This window comes from Dermacentor variabilis, chromosome 7, assembly GCF_050947875.1.
Source record: "Dermacentor variabilis isolate Ectoservices chromosome 7, ASM5094787v1, whole genome shotgun sequence".
In the NCBI taxonomy this organism is placed as follows: Eukaryota; Metazoa; Arthropoda; class Arachnida; order Ixodida; family Ixodidae; genus Dermacentor; species Dermacentor variabilis.
Window position 1 is genome coordinate 103,848,286 of NC_134574.1, and position 16,317 is coordinate 103,864,602.

Below are 16,317 nucleotides of genomic sequence, written 5' to 3' on the forward strand. Positions count from 1 at the left end.
GATGTGCACTGTGACAAGCCGATGCAGAGATGTCATGAGGACTAAGGTGATGTATGGCGTTTGCGTAGAGAAGAATTCTCTGACCCTGACCGCATCCGTCGCTGGTGAAGAAAGGCATTTCGCTACTACAGTCTGTGAAGTGCACTGACCTCAGTAATAGGGGCGTAGCGAGGGGGCTTATGGGGCTTCAGCTCCTTCCCTCCCGAAATGTTTTCGTGCTGTCAAACACCGCCGACCAAAACCACCCTGGCGCCTGAAGTCATTTTGGATTTTGTCTAGAATGTCTTTTTTATGCTTTTTATGTCTTTTTTATGCCGCTGAGAGCTGCTTCTGCGCAATGCATTGGAATGAAGGACAGCATCATTGAGGTTTTCCCTGGCCGTCGCCTATTTACAAAAATGTAAGGAAGATTCTCGAACTACAAAATTTCAATGAAGTATTTGTCCTAAACTTGTTCATTTCATGGCCTTCACGTTTTTCATATGAGCGGCATACACTCCATTGCTGATTTCGAACTAACATAGTTCTAAAGTTTGTGTGATATTTTCTTTAAATAGACAAAAAAGGTGGAAGCATCGATATCACTTATTTCTGGCACAATTTTTTAGGACATACGAACATATTCTTGTATGAAAAAAATACATATTTTACACGTCTTCACAGTGCGTAGCACTCAAGAATTCGTTCGCAGCACCTTTGGCAATGGCAATGCAGTTATCATTGATATATTTTATCCCTCGACAAATTCTATAAGGAGCAGGCCAAGCTGGAACGAGAGCCCCCCCTGAACTAAATTTCTGGCTACGTCACTGCTCAGTAACCATAGCCCTGCCGTGCCTGCTAATGTGTGCACACAGTGTCACCTCTCAGTCCCTGTTCCCTTTTCTCTTCCCCACGGTGTAGGTGAACAAACCAGAGAGAGAGAGTAAACTTTATAGAAAAGAGCACACGAGCGTAGGTAGCTCTTCCGCTATGCAGTGGGTAGTGCCCTCAGTTCAGGAGTCCAGCAGCCTTAGCTGCCCTTCTTGCTCGGTTGACCAGGTTGAGCTGGACAGCGCTGCCTCCCATTGCCATGTGGTGAGGTGTGTTATGGGTGTGAGCTATGTTGTGCTTGTGCAAGCCCATACCACGTGCTTAAGCGTTACGCATTGATCGCAGTGTGGGTATTTACAGGAATACAGTGCAGGGTGTATGGCGTGGTAGAGACTCAAATGTGGATATGCATTTGTTTGGAGCCATATTATGGCTTGCTCTCGCATCAGAGCGTTATGAGATGGCGGTAGACAACTGTCTTGTTGACCTCGCTAAATTTTTGCTTCTTGCTTTTTCTCTTGTTGAAGGAAGAATGGTGATGAGTAGAGACCAGATGTTTAGGCTCTAAAATGCCTAGCTTTGGGTACCTGTAAGAGGCACTAAAGCTGTCATCTAAGGCATATGTAGGCACCAAATGCTTTCCTTTAGGTATGTATAGGCTCAGTAGCAAGAACTTCTGCTGTGCACCTGAGAATAAATTGAAATTTTTTAAAGAAGACAGTTCACTTCGAGTCAATTAATTTTACTGTATTTTCTCAATAAAACAGAATGAAGCAAGTTCTGTATGTTAAAAAAGATTTGTCAGAAATCCAGCGTAGCTACGTGCCATGAGAAAAGTTGTTAAATCGGTGACAAACAAGCAACATTTCAAGATTTTCAGGTTTCATGTAGTGCCTATTTTGTTGAGTATGTATTTGTATGCAGAAAAGCAATGCCCAATATCCACCGAAGTTACTGGCCCATACTTGTAGCTAGGAACATTCAATGATTCCATGCCTTCCGGAATTGCAGCATGTTTGCGAGCCAGAACCTTTAATCTTTCAGTACCAAAAACACAGGATTTTGGTCCGAGACAGATTGAAGTTTCGAACTCTATCAGCAACAATTCCATTGGGGTGGTGATGAAGCTTTCCTGAACATTCAAAATGAGCTCCACATTTTGGGTCCAAGTTGCACCCAAACATTCGAGTGTGTAGATGGTTGCATGAATTAACAGAAGCGCGCACCATAGACAGCTGGAACAGCAAAAACGACACAGGGCTTAATTCTGCTAACTGAAGTTTATTTGAAGCATACAGCGTGCATGCAGTATATAGGAACAAGGAAGGTTCACAGATTGCACCACACATGATAGGCCACAGTTGTCGTCGTAATCTTGCAAAGCTTTCAAAGTAAACGAAAAAACAAATTGTAGCATTCTTTCTAAAAACATTTGTTCATTGCTGCGCAGCAATACACAGGCGCCACTGATACATGCGTTCTCATTCTTTCTGATATGAAATGCTTCCATCTGCTCGCGTGCAAGCAAGTCCATACTGTTACCCACAATTGTTAATTGATGCAAGAATGAACGAAGTATGCCAGCAACGTGCTCTATTAAGGTATGTTTCTCGGTGATGTAGGCTAAAAATGGGGGGGGGTGAAGTGAGGGGACAAGTATGCTAAATCACCTTCAGGCTTCAAGTACATTTATTGATCATCGCGTTGATCAGTTGGAACCCCTCCCACGGAAATGCTCTGAATCTCTTGCTAAGCTGCTCGTAACAGCCTTTACGCCAGCAAAGTATCTGTGGTAATAATAGGCTGCCCTCAGCCAACTTTTCCAGGCTTTATGATGATATGAATAAAATGATCAATGCAATGGCAAAACACGGAAACAGGCATTTTTAGGCTCTGAAAATTCAGTATAGGCACTAACATTAAAATATGCATTTATAGGCATGATGAAGGTGCCTCTAAAATATACTTAGTTCCAAGGAAAAAATGGCATTTTGCCTACAGTCCCATTCTCTCTAGTGATGAGACGCATATGTGCAGAGTACAACACATGTATATACAGTCAAGGATTCTGTATAGTGTACAGTAGTGTACAGTGCACATACATAGCAGTACATATGTAATCACCAGTCCACGAATTGGTAGTATATGTGAAAAGAAAAAAAGTTAATAAAATCAAAGAATCATATGCATATATTCTACTAAGATGTCTGTGCATGTGCCAGATACCTGCGAGCGGACATTATATATGTGATTTCATTTGTACGTGCTGTGTAGTTTTACCACGCAGTGCAAAGGTGCGCTCACTGGCATTTGTTAATTTGCTGTCCAAAGTTTCATGCTATATTATTATAATCCAGAGCATCCGGTGGCATATATCAGGAAAAAAGAAATATAAGAAAAAGAAGCCGTTGAATGTAATATATGCGTGCTCTTCCTAATTAAGAGACTGTGTGCTGCTTTCAAATATTCCTATGAACCTAAATTATACGTACAGGTTTTAGGTCGTGATCAAACGCGTCTTATTGCACAAAACATACACAAGCTTTGTTTTAGGGGTGAACAGTTTAACCAGCTTGCTGTGTGCAGTTACGAGAAAACACGCTAGGGCTCATCCTGTCGTTATATATCCTGTCATATATCTGTGATCGTGTGCTTTTGCGGCGCTCAATTCACGATTCTTTCATAGGCAAAGGAAGGTGTGCTTGGTAAACAAACGGCGGGCGCAGATTAAACAGCGCTAGCGAAACGAATTTGGCTCTTCCGCGCGTAGCTTATTCCCTAGCCTTGAAGCGCATTTATCCCTGTGCATATTCCCTAGCTGGCATCAACACGATCGGTGTATCGGGAGCCTTGCCACAAAGTTTCAGTGACAGCAGCTGACAGCCGCATACGAGCAAAGAATTAGTATACGGAGCAAATCCGTGCCGTAAACACCACGCACGGTTTAGTTTACCGTTTAGTCGATCGCACACTGCCTTGCAACGATAGGGTCGATACGTACGGCGATATAGCCTGTGACAGCTGCACACGGTGAGTGATCCGCGCCGATATCGGTGTCTCACAATCGTCTGCAGTCACGTATGAGGCGTGTTTGTGGCACTGACAGTTTGTGCTGCTATTAGCACATGGAATCATTTTGCGCTGTAGTATACTGCTTGATTGCTATCCGCGTAGGTAACGCTGAGCTTGGTGTCATAAGTTGGCGGCATTGTGCTCCCACTCCTCCTCTGTCTTCTGCATTGGATTGGCGCGGCTCGCTACGTGCTTGCGCTCGCATTTCCGAGCGTCCGAGCATATATTGGTGTGCGCTAATACACTCCGGACAGGCCGCCATTGGAATCTGAACCTGGCAACGTTTAACGTTAGAACGCTATCTAGTGAGGCGAGTCTAGCAGTGTTATTGGAGGAATTAGAGGGTAGTAAATGGGATATAATAGGGCTCAGTGAGGTTAGGAGGACAAAAGAAGCATATACAGTGCTAAAAAGCGGGCATGTACTGTGTTACAGGGGCTTAGCGGAGAGACGAGAACTAGGAGTCGGATTCCTGATTAATAAGGAAATAGCTGGGAACATACAGGAATTCTATAGCATTAACGAGAGGGTGGCAGGTCTTGTTGTGAAACTTAATAAGAGGTACAAATTGAAGGTGGTACAAGTCTATGCCCCTACATGCAGTCATGATGACCAGGAAGTCGAAAGCTTTTATGAAGACGTGGAATCGGCGATGGGTAAAGTCAAAACAAAATACACTATACTGATGGGCGACTTCAATGCCAGGGTAGGCAAGAAGCAGGCTGGAGACAAGTCAGTGGGGGAATATGGCATAGGCTCTAGGAATAGCAGAGGAGAATTATTAGTAGAGTTTGCAGAACAGAATAATATGCGGATAATGAACACCTTTTTCCGCAAGCGGGTTAGTCGAAAGTGGACGTGGAGGAGCCCGAATGGTGAGACTAGAAATGAAATCGACTTCATACTCTGCGCGAACCCTGGCATCATACAAGATGTAGACGTACTCGGCAAGGTACGCTGCAGTGACCATAGGATGGTAAGAACTCGAATTAGCCTCGACTTGAGGAGGGAACGGAAGAAACTGGTACACAAGAAGCCAATCAATGAGTTAGCGGTAAGAGGGAAACTAGAGGAATTCGGGATCAAGCTACAGAACAGGTATTCGGCTTTAACTCAGGAAGAGGACCTTAGTGTTGAAGCAATGAACGACTATCTCATGGGAACCATTAAGGAGTGCGCAATAGAAGTCGGTGGTAACTCCGTTAGACAGGAAACCAGTAAGCTATCGCAGGAGACGAAAGATCTGATCAAGAAACGCCAATGTATGAAAGCCTCTAACCCTACAGCTAGAATAGAACTGGCAGAACTTTCTAAGTTAATCAACAAGCGTAAGACAGCGGACATCAGGAACTATAATATGGATAGAATTGAACAGGCTCTCAGGAACGGAGGAAGCCTAAAAACCGTGAAGAAGAAACTAGGAATAGGCAAGAATCAGATGTGTGCGTTAAGAGACAAAGCCGGCAATATCGTTACTAATATGGATGAGATAGTTCAAGTGGCTGAGGAGTTCTATAGAGATTTATATAGTACCAGTGGCACCCACGACGATAGTGGAAGAGAGAATAGCCTAGAGGAATTCGAAATCCCACAGGTAACGCCAGAAGAAGTAAAGAAAGCCTTAGGAGCTATGCAAAGGGGGAAGGCAGCTGGGGAGGATCAGGTAACAGCAGATTTGTTGAAGGATGGTGGTCAGATTGTTCTAGAGAAACTGGCCACCCTGTATACGCAATGCCTCATAACCTCGAGCGTACCGGAATCTTGGAAGAACGCTAACATAATCCTAATCCATAAGAAAGGGGACGCCAAAGACTTGAAAAATTATAGACCGATCAGCTTACTGTCCGTTGCCTACAAAGTATTTACTAAGGTAATCGCAAATAGAATCAGGAACACCTTAGACTTCTGTCAACCAAAGGACCAGGCAGGATTCCGTAAAGGCTACTCAACAATAGACCATATTCACACTATCAATCAAGTGATAGAGAAATGTGCAGAATATAACCAACCGTTATATATAGCTTTCATTGATTACGAGAAAGCGTTTGATTCAGTCGAAACCTCAGCAGTCATGGAGGCATTACGGAATCAGGGTGTAGATGAGCCATATGTAAAGATACTGGAAGATATCTATAGCGGCTCCGCAGCCACCGTAGTCCTCCACAAAGAAAGCAACAAAATCCCTATAAAGAAAGGCGTCAGACAGGGAGATACGATATCTCCAATGCTATTCACAGCATGTTTACAGGAGGTATTCAGAGGCCTGGAGTGGGAAGAATTGGGGATAAAAGTTGATGGAGAATACCTTAGCAACTTGTGATTCGCTGATGATATTGCCTTGCTTAGTAACTCAGGAGACCAATTGCAATGCATGCTCACTGACCTGGAGAGGCAAAGCAGAAGGGTGGGTCTGAAAATTAATCTGCAGAAAACTAAAGTAATGTTTAACAGGCTCGGAAGAGAACAGCAGTTTACGATAGGTAGCGAAGCACTGGAAGGGGTAAGGGACTACATCTACTTAGGGCAGGTAGTGACCACGGATCCGGATCATGAGACTGAAATAACCAGAAGAATAAGAATGGGCTGGGGTGCGTTTGGCAGGCATTCTCAAATCATGAACAGCAGGATGCCACTATCCCTCAAAAGGAAAGTGTATAACAGCTGTGTGTTACCAGTACTCACATATGGGGCAGAAACCTGGAGACTTACGAAAAGGGTTCTGCTGAAATTGAGGACGACGCAACGAGCTATGGAAAGAAGAATGATGGGTGTGACATTAAGGGATAAGAAAAGAGCAGATTGGGTGAGGCAACAAACGCGGGTAAACGACATCTTAGTTGAAATCAAGAAAAAGAAATGGGCATGGGCCGGACATGTAATGAGGAGGGAAGATAACCGATGGTCACTAAGGGTTACGGACTGGATTCCAAGGGAAGGGATGCGTAGCAGGGGGCGGCAGAAAGTTAGGTGGGCGGATGACATTAAGACGTTTGCAGGGACAACATGGCCACAATTAGTACATGACCGGGGTAGTTGGAGAAGTATGGGAGAGGCCTTTGCCCTGCAGTGGGCGTAACTAGGCTGATGATGATGAATACACTTTTGCTTCTGGCACAAGACTTTCAACAGGTCGCTTGCTGCTCGCGCTAGCGCAGACGTGCTTTTTACTGCGCGGTTACCGTGCATGTAAGCGCGCAGGAATGCCGTGAAACATACAAGCAAAGGGACAGGCAACTACACTTTATTTTTCATTCACTTTGTGATGTACCTGCACATTAGGTAGCGCCGAGCGATGGTTTCAAGAAAACGCAGAAAAGAGTTTTTGCGTCGCGCATGGCCGTTAATTGACAGCCGCCACAACCATGTCAGGTGCGACTCCAGCAGCAGTGCAGTTGCGTTGAGAAGGTGGCGCTTCACTTTTTCCCAGTAACTTTATATTAAATAAAAATTATGGGGCTTCACGTGCCAAAACCACGATCTGATTATGAGGCACGCCGTAGTGGGGACTCCGGAAATTCGGACCACCTGGGGTTCTTTAACGTGCACCTAAATCTAAGTACACGGATGTTTTCGCATTTCGCCCCCCATCGAAATGTGACCGGGATTCGATCCTGTGACCTCGAGCCCAACACGATAGCCACTAAGCAACCACGGCGGGTCTTTCTGTTTTTTTCCCCGTTTCTTTTTTTTTTTTTGTTGCGTGTGAGTGCCCGTGATGGGGACCACAGAGTTGTTAAAAGCCATCGCTCGGCGTTACCCAGTGTGAAGGTATACAGTCACGTGCAATATATATGACCTGCAACACCAGTGCCCTTGGTGTACGGCTGCTCAGACTCAGGATAAGTTCCAGATCTAAACTTAGCTTCAATTAATGGTATTTATTAAGCCGCTATTTTGCATGTCAGAGCCACCGCGCAGCCCTGGAACCCCTTCGACCACAAACAAGGGTCTTGCAAGCACGCGACTGTATGTCACAAATTAAAGGAAAAAGAGAGCATAGTTTCTTGTCCGTTTGCCGTGTATGTTTCCCGCACGGTGTAAGAATAGGTTCTTACACGGTGGTTTCCCGGCATTCCTGCGGGCTTACATGCACAGTAAGGCCACGGCAAAACACTTCTGCGCTTGCCGACGTGCACTTAGTCGAAGGTAAATAGTATAGTATACTGCTTGATTGGGTTGGATTGGATACTGCTTGATAGTATAGTATACTGCTTGATAGTATAGTATACTGCTTGATACCTGGTAGCGAAGCTTTCATAGGAGCCCATACATTCTAAACATGGCGGTTCATCGACGGTTCATTGGGCTGTGTCATCTGTATGTGGAGGGACTGCTTCCGGCAGAAGAAAAAATAATGTGACGCCATATTCATTAAAAACATAAGTGCCATTATTTTGTTTTCAAAAGCGCAAAATTTTTTTGTTGGACTGCCTTTAGAGCTATACATATTCAAATGCCCCGCTAATCAACTTGATGGGTATTTCGAGCATCCAGCGCGGAAAGCGATGCAGGAAAAGGCCAGCCATACGATTGTCGAAATCGCACCCCTGCACAGAACATACTTTCCTTGGAGGCCGACGAAAGCTTTAGGTATAGAGTGCTGATCCTATTGTTGGATGCCAAGCCTGTCAACTATCGCAGTCGCACGAAAACTAAACAATTATCTGGCGGTCGTAACTCACTGCTTTTGACTGAACAGGTTAAGAAGCGATGAATCTACCCGCGTCACCAAATTCAGACAAACTTCGACAAGCAAAAAAGCACAACTTGTTAGGGGGCGTATTTCAACAGGTGACCTTTATGAACGCGCCTTTCTGCACATTTCAAGAGCTGCATTCCATTGCGAGTGATAGCGGCGTCAATGCCCCCTGTAACGATGGGCGCTGAAAAGAAATCCATTTACTACTACTAATAAAATTAAGTAAACTTCTATTTATGAAGTTGTCAAGAATATATAAAATTGACCAGGAATTTTATTTTCGTTGATCGAATCTAACTGTGTCACGCTTTAATTAAAAAAGGCTTTTTTCTTTCCCAATGTTTGTTCCTCCCAAACATAGTTGCGCTTCAATCGCTGCTCCCATAACCACCCTTGCTGATGTCGGTGACAATTTGTACTGAACCACTTTTCGCCCGAAGCTTCGCGGTCTATTTAGATAGACCTTGTCTAGTCTTTCACGCGAGCAGCTAACGACCTGTTAAAAGCCCCGTGCGAAAAGCAGGCACACACTTATTTGTATGTGCGCCTGCACTTACATGTTAAGTGCATGGCAAAAAGCACGTCTGCGCTAGCTGACACCTTCTAGCACGAGAAGCGAGCGACCTGTTAAAAGCCCAGTGCAGAAAGCAGGTGCACGCGAATCTGTGCTTGGAAATGCGAGTGCAAGTACGTAGTGAGCCATGCCAATCCAGTGCAGAAAACAGAGGAGGAGGAAGAGTGCGGTGCTGCCAGCTTTTGACTCTAAGCTCAGTCGATATATAATCTACGTATAAAGTGGATTGACCTGCATGATGTTGGCCGACTACCAATGCCAAGTATATCGGCCGACTTAACTAGCCGTTGCAGAAGAACATTTCGCTCTAAAGGAATATCCACGAGAAACACATCGATTAGTGAAAAACCAGAATCATGTTGGCGCTTACTTTCGCGTCCCTGTTCATTGCACTATGAATTAATAGTGAGCTGTGGTCATGTTAGGAAAACTAAGGTGTGTGCAACTACACTGTTTAGTTGGAACACACGATAAAGAAGAATGGTAGAACAAATGGGAATGGCTAAGCTGTGCCTTTATGAATGAGCTTGTGAATTTACAACCATATTTTGCAATGGTGAACAGCTGTATATTTAAGCAAAAACAAAGTGGTGGAGTTGTGCATCTATGTTTACATAATCTGCACTTACAGGGTGTTTCAGAGAACACTTTCAAATATTTTTAAAGGTTGCCTGTGGCAGATGGCACCATTCTAGTTCATGAGGCGTTCAAGAGGCCTGACATGCAAAAAATGCATAACCGACTAATTAACAAAAATCCACTAATTAAATGTGTGAATAATAACCTTATGGTCCATATTGCAATTTACAAATTCTAGCTGTCGTGTTCGCAAGATAGATCCACTTGGAACGAATTCTCGGGATTACACCAGTTTCGACATATTAGTTCCCGAACTTTGTGGACAAATGCATTGGCGTTCCACTTACTTTTGTGCTTCAACGCATAAAACAATGTTTTGCTTTTCATTGTATCATTCAATACTGAGCCTATATAAAGGAAAGTTTCACACAATTGCTATCAAGAACATCAAACTATTTCTAAGTACGGATGCAGATACTGCAAAAAGTCTCTCTAGCCTTCACAGCATTGCACTTGATGTCTGAAACGTAGTGCTTCTTGTCAATCATGTGTTGTTTCCACTGCTCAAAAGATCACGAGACAAAGGTAAAGTCTCCTCCTCACTTTTCAAAATTTACCGAGTTTCAGGAGTTGCAGAGTCATTAAATGACACACCCATGGAAGGCCAGGCGGAACGCATTCTTCTAGTAGATTTCCAAACGCGACAGAAGTTTGCGAAGATGGAGGCTTGAAGTGAATAACAGTGGTCGAACCTTGACAAAATGGTTCCATTGATGTTCCTAGTTCAATTCCGTTGTTATTCACTGGATCCTTGCAAATTTTTTTCTCTGAAGTTGCATAAGTGTAAAAATTTTTTTTGAGCAGAGGCTGACATAATGCCCTCGTATGTCTTTTTCCTTGGCTTATTGCACAGACACTAACAGTGCTAGCCTGTTGTGCCAGCCGTATGTTTATTTCAACACTGTGCATGCGTTGTGCGCAAATCTACTTAGTATGAAACAAGCAATTCATTTAACAGTCAATTGTTTTTGCAATGATGAGCAGTGCTACATTAATTTAGGCAGCCACCCATGCAAGAAAGCCAGCTTAACACTTTTTCCAATGTGTCTAATTTCTCATAGGTCTGAATGGTCATCTGCATCTTGTAATCATTCCAGCTCATAATTGCCTGCGCACATATCTCTGCTTGTACCTTACAGGGGCCTTTCCAAAATACCATAGCATCAGCCATGTCTGCAGACCTGACTGTGGCACTTTCTGCATTCACTGTTGACCTCTACAAGCAGGTACTTGCAAAGAGCGGCGGAATGAAAAACATAGTCGTCTCCCCATTCAGCATTGCAGCCGCATTGTCAATGACACTTGCAGGAGCCAGACAACACACGGCCGACGAAATCGCAAATGTCCTGCATACAAGAGACAACTTGATCCACTCACAGTTCTCCGAATTCTTTGCCAGAGTTTCAACCTATTCACCAGATGTGGTGCTGGAGGTGGCAAATCGTTTGTATGCAGAAAGAACTTACGACATTCTTGAAGAGTACCTTGACACATTGAAGAAGTTTTATAATAGTGTTGTGGTGCCGGTGGATTTCAAAAATGAGGCTGAAGCGGCAAGACTTGCCATCAATTCTTGGGTAAAAGAAGCTACAAAATCAAAAATTGTTGACCTTCTTCCCTCTGGTGTGCTGGATTCTGACTCTGTGGTTGTTTTGGTGAATGCCATTTACTTCAAAGGTCTGTGGGACAAGCAATTTAATGCTGAAGCAACAGCTCTTAAGAATTTTCACGCCTCAAAAGAAGCAGCAAAGGAAGTTCACATGATGTTTAAGCAGGCAGAGTTCAAGGTAAACGTGGAATGTGGCGATTTGAATGCCGCTGCCGTTGAAATACCGTACAAAGGCAGCAAGACATCCATGGTGATACTTCTTCCTCATGAAGAGGATGGCCTGCCACAGCTTGAGGCTGCACTAACTCTGCCGAAGTGGTTGGACGTTGTAAGGGGACTTGAAACAGCTGTTGTTGAACTGAGTCTTCCACGTTTTAAGATTGAACAGAGTGTGGATATAAAACACGTGCTTCAGTCAATGGGTGTACAGGACTTGTTCTCGCATAGAGCTGACCTCTCCGGGATAGATGGGAGAAAAGACCTTGTAGTTTCGGCTGCCTTCCATAAGGCTTTTGTGGAAGTTAATGAAGAAGGTACAGAGGCGGCGGCTGCTACGGGAATAGTGAAAAAGAGACAGAAAAAATGTATCATTAGCACAATCCCTTTTGTTGTTGACCACCCTTTCATGTTTTTCATAAAAAGTCATGACCCAGACATGATTCTTTTTGCTGGCTCAGTGCGAGATATACCTAGTGCAGACTGAGGTGTGAAGCATTTATCTTCAGCTTTAGGATTACCTTTATAGAAATTCGCATTATGCTGAATTATTTCTGCATAGGAAAAAATAGAAAAAAGTGCTTTTATCATCTCATACCTAGTACAAAGGCATTAATTTGATGCTCACATGTTCTTTAAATGTGAGCTGTAGGGAATACCATGACTTGCTGATAGGTGTTGCGGGAACCTAATGTTGCTTTGTGCATTAGACTTTCTAGTACTAATAACTCTTCATTGCTTAGCATTTAACGGTGACCTTCCTTGAAGGTTTTGACCGTCCAGGAGATGCTACTTTCTATATTTAATATGGTTGAATGATGAGCTGGTGACATAGGCCAGCACCTATGGCGGATAGTCACTCGTACTTGATTACCAAATTTATATCGCCAAATATCTGCACCATTTGTTATTGATGGGAATATAATTTACTACACCTTCAAAAAAGTATGTGTTCCTGTTGCCACTATTTAGTATGAAGTCAGTGGGTGTGCTCAGGGCTGGGAGTGAATCAGAGCTGTATGGTCAAATACGCTCGCACTATTTCTGAAGTTACAAGTCGATGTCATTGTTAAAACGTATAATAACTACAACTGCTGCAGCTGGAGAAACTACGTCAAAGTATGAAACATCACAGAACACATGAAGCGGACTGCCGTGCTCGCTTTACTACACTAATAAAAAACATATTCCCTTCGCACCAAGCCAACTTGTTCTTTGAAAAGTTTATTTAGATTGTGCTGTGAAAGATGCTTCACATGAACAAGTTCCCGGAGGGGCAGTCATGTGTAGTGTGTCTTAAGATAACTTGACTTCCTAAAGCGTTTGAGCACTTTGATAACAGAGAACAATTAGGGCAATCCTGTGTCTATGAAGTAGCAATCGAACACTATTTGCTACAGGTGTGAAATCTTGTCAAATGTATTGCTGGGAATCTAGTGCTTTCTTGCTTTTTCATTCTGGCTTGAACTAATCCGATTTAATCAGTGTAACTGACAAATTGGTGAGGTAACATAAGCGGTTTGTCTTAATATAGAGTATGTGATGTTACTAATGGTGCTGTGGTTATCCTGAATCTTATTTGTTGCATCTTGTCAAGAAGATATGGAAGGTGTTTGCTAGGTTCAGATGAGGTCTCTATAACAGTAGTGAGAATATCTCTTACTCTCTGAATTATCTTTTATGAACAACCGAAGCTGTAGAAGGATAGAAAGTTGGGCGAGTTGGTAGGGTAACGTAATCTTGGATTGTAGCGCTAAGTGACACAGACAGAGACTAGAAACAGACAGGACGAGCTGCAGGCTGCATGTAGCTTATACAATACTGATTGAAACAACATTTTTGACACAATGCTGTATCACCATGGCTCCGTCCCATTCATCATGTGTTATTACGGTGATGCCAAGTGTCACTGTATATTATAACAATGCAAGGTGGCTAGTATAACCCAACTTGAAGGGAACTGTAAAGGCTAACACTAAGTGGATAAGGTACAGTACTACTCCACTACTATATCCCAATGTTTCTTATGTGCCAAGAGATTATACCTAGTCATTGAAAATTGAAGAACTCATCTACAGCAGATTAAAAGAAAGGGATAAATATATGTGTTTTTGTTTTGGGCCGAATATTGTGCATTTGTGGCCCTTCCAGGTGGCCATCATCATAGCACCACATTTGATGGCAAGCTTGCCTGACTCATGAGCAAAATAATTATAAATATATATCCTCAAGGTTTCAGACAATGAGCACTCAGTGTTGTAGTACATGCAGGTATTTTCTAACTTCTTGGCACAAAGCGCATCCACCGTTTGATTACATTTGAACTGTGGTAAAATTCAGTAGCATAAGCAACATATACAACAGTGTTGCCAGCTTTTGATTAAAAACTCCCAGTAGCTTGACAGATTACACAAGACTAATTTAAGCTTCTTGTCGAGAGTGTCAGAACATATATCGGTTATGTGTAGTTCTTACAAGTAAAGTGAATACTTGGAAAAGATGTGATACACATAGTCATGTCAGCAACAAATTTTACTGAAATGAGCACCCACTTCTTTTTTTTTTTGCAGCAGGATGAGGATTGTCTGATAGCACAAGTTATAGTACATGAGATAAAAGCAATGTTTGTCTCATTGTGCCCTGACCTTGCACAGTGAATTGTGTTCAGATATTGTTGGTTATTTAAAATACTATTGTTCTGTACTCGCATTTGTGATGATGCTGCCATCTTTTTCTTGCCTTCCTTTTGCCAAAGGGGCATTAAAAACACACCAAATATTTTGTGACTCTCCTAAATATGTGCTAAGGAGAAAATAACATCAGCTATATAATAAGCAGACCTTCTTATGTCGTACACTTAGCAAATATGGCATTGATGGCAGAAACACTGGAAGAGAAATGGGAACTGCTGCTTTTGTGGGCCTAGTTGCGAGAAAATCTAATGTGTGCTTTCGAATGTGTGTGCATCTTTGCGTGCTGATCGACTCTGCTTGCCGCGGTACATTTCAGCAGTGCGCCAGCTTGCCGAATTTGTGCGGAGAGTAATTTCTACTGCACTACAGAGATCTCTGTAACGTCATGTAATATCATGCTCGAACGCATTGTAAATGTGAATAAAATAAAAAAAAGTGTTCTTCACTGATTAGTTGCATTTGCACCAAGAACCCCCCTCCTACAGGCTCTCTGCTACTACCACGTTACAAGACTGCATTGCCCACAACAAGAAAGGTTGCGTTTGCAACCTCAGTCTCCGAGTGCGGAAAATTTTTTGAACGGGTTACGTTAAAGATAGCACCGGAAAATATGAAATTCCTTCTTTCGTAAATGAAATTAAAGCTGAAGAGTTTTCTTTAAAGAGGCTCTGGACCACTTTTTACCGAAGTGGAGAGAGGCATTCGAAGCGAAAATAGGCTATTTCTGAAATACCTTGCCGGAAAAAGTACTTCAATGCGTTCAGCCGAAGCGGAGTTATCGATAAACAAACGCGGCTTCCACTGTGCTCCCGATATTTCTTCAATGCCTTGCACTGCGAAGGCTACGGCGCAGCGGGGCGTGCCCACAATTAACCCTCCGCTTTCTAAACGTCACCGTGGCGCGCAGTGCAAATGTCATTTTGGATGTTAACGTAGACGCTACGCCTTACGCCTCTGGTGCCTACGACGTGCTAAACATATGCCAAACGCGGTTGTCCTCAGCGAGCGGAAGTGCGCTTAGCTAGTGGAGTCATGGCGGAACCCCAAGGCGGCCGCGTTATCTACGCCACGTAGCCGACCGCAGCTTGGTGTCGGCTATCTGCCAATAGCAGCAGTCTAAGGAAATGACAAAATAAAGCTTCCAGAAGAAAGTGAAGACAGGGTCTTCTGTTGAAAAGAGAGCGCTTGAGAGAAAGGTGACTTGGCGATCCGCTTGCGAGCTGGACACACCGCATACGACAGCAAAACTTGATTGTGAGGTTCACAGCAGCGTATGCTGCCCGCGGACCCTGAACCACCTGAGAAGGGGCGTGTTGACAAATGGTCACCTAGCCTGCTTGAGAATCAGGTATACTATACAGGCTTTTCGGTCGACCATTTTGTCTACATCTTGACCTTTCTTCTCTTCCTTAAAGCTTCGGTATCTACATTGTACCTGTGCATGTAACATATCCGGTCCTACCAATCTCTTCCGTGCTTTTTTGCTACCAATACTCTGAACGTCTCTTGCTTATCTCGACTGCTGACCATTGTAATGCTGACACATAAAGAAGTATAACTACACGCATGTAAATGGAAAACAATTTTTCTAAACTTCCTCTAAGCTTAGGTATTTCGACCACTATATGTGAAGCTATTTTTCTTTTGTAAGCTAAGCTTGCAGCTCACCCCGGCTTACGCACGACATGCTTCGGTAGACTTGCACTTTTACGTTTCATATTAAGCTTATGAGGGAATTGGTTTGGGATGAAGCCACTTCACTTTTATTCGTGTAGAATTATGAACTCAACATACATGACCGAACCTAATATTAGAATGTTTTTTTTGCGTATACAATTGTATGGTTTCACCTGGGTTAGTCGGTCATTATGTCGGTTGGCGAGTCACTAGTCCGGTTCTTGCTGAGGAAATTCGCATTCACTTAAACAAATGTTTAAATTGAAGCGTCTCCGGCGGTGGGATTTGAACTTTGGCTCCGCAGCACGGCGTCCCGATGCCGTAA

At 43.4% G+C, this 16,317-nt stretch overlaps 1 protein-coding gene across 2 annotated transcripts; it reads left to right on the plus strand.

Moving 5' to 3' along the window:
* The first annotated feature begins 3,531 nt into the window (after positions 1 to 3,531).
* On the plus strand, positions 3,532 to 14,751 carry LOC142587730 (iris-like). Of its 2 annotated transcripts, none has more exons than XM_075698932.1 (2): positions 3,532 to 3,843; positions 10,937 to 14,751. In XM_075698932.1, exon 2 carries the CDS (start codon positions 10,967 to 10,969, stop codon positions 12,107 to 12,109), a length of 1,143 nt encoding a protein of 380 aa, XP_075555047.1. In that variant the 5' UTR covers positions 3,532 to 3,843; positions 10,937 to 10,966; the 3' UTR covers positions 12,110 to 14,751. The 2 variants fall into 2 exon arrangements, with proteins under 2 accessions (XP_075555047.1, XP_075555048.1); XM_075698933.1 differs by lacking the exon at positions 3,532 to 3,843 and adding an exon at positions 7,883 to 8,031.
* The last annotated feature ends 1,566 nt before the right edge of the window (positions 14,752 to 16,317 follow it).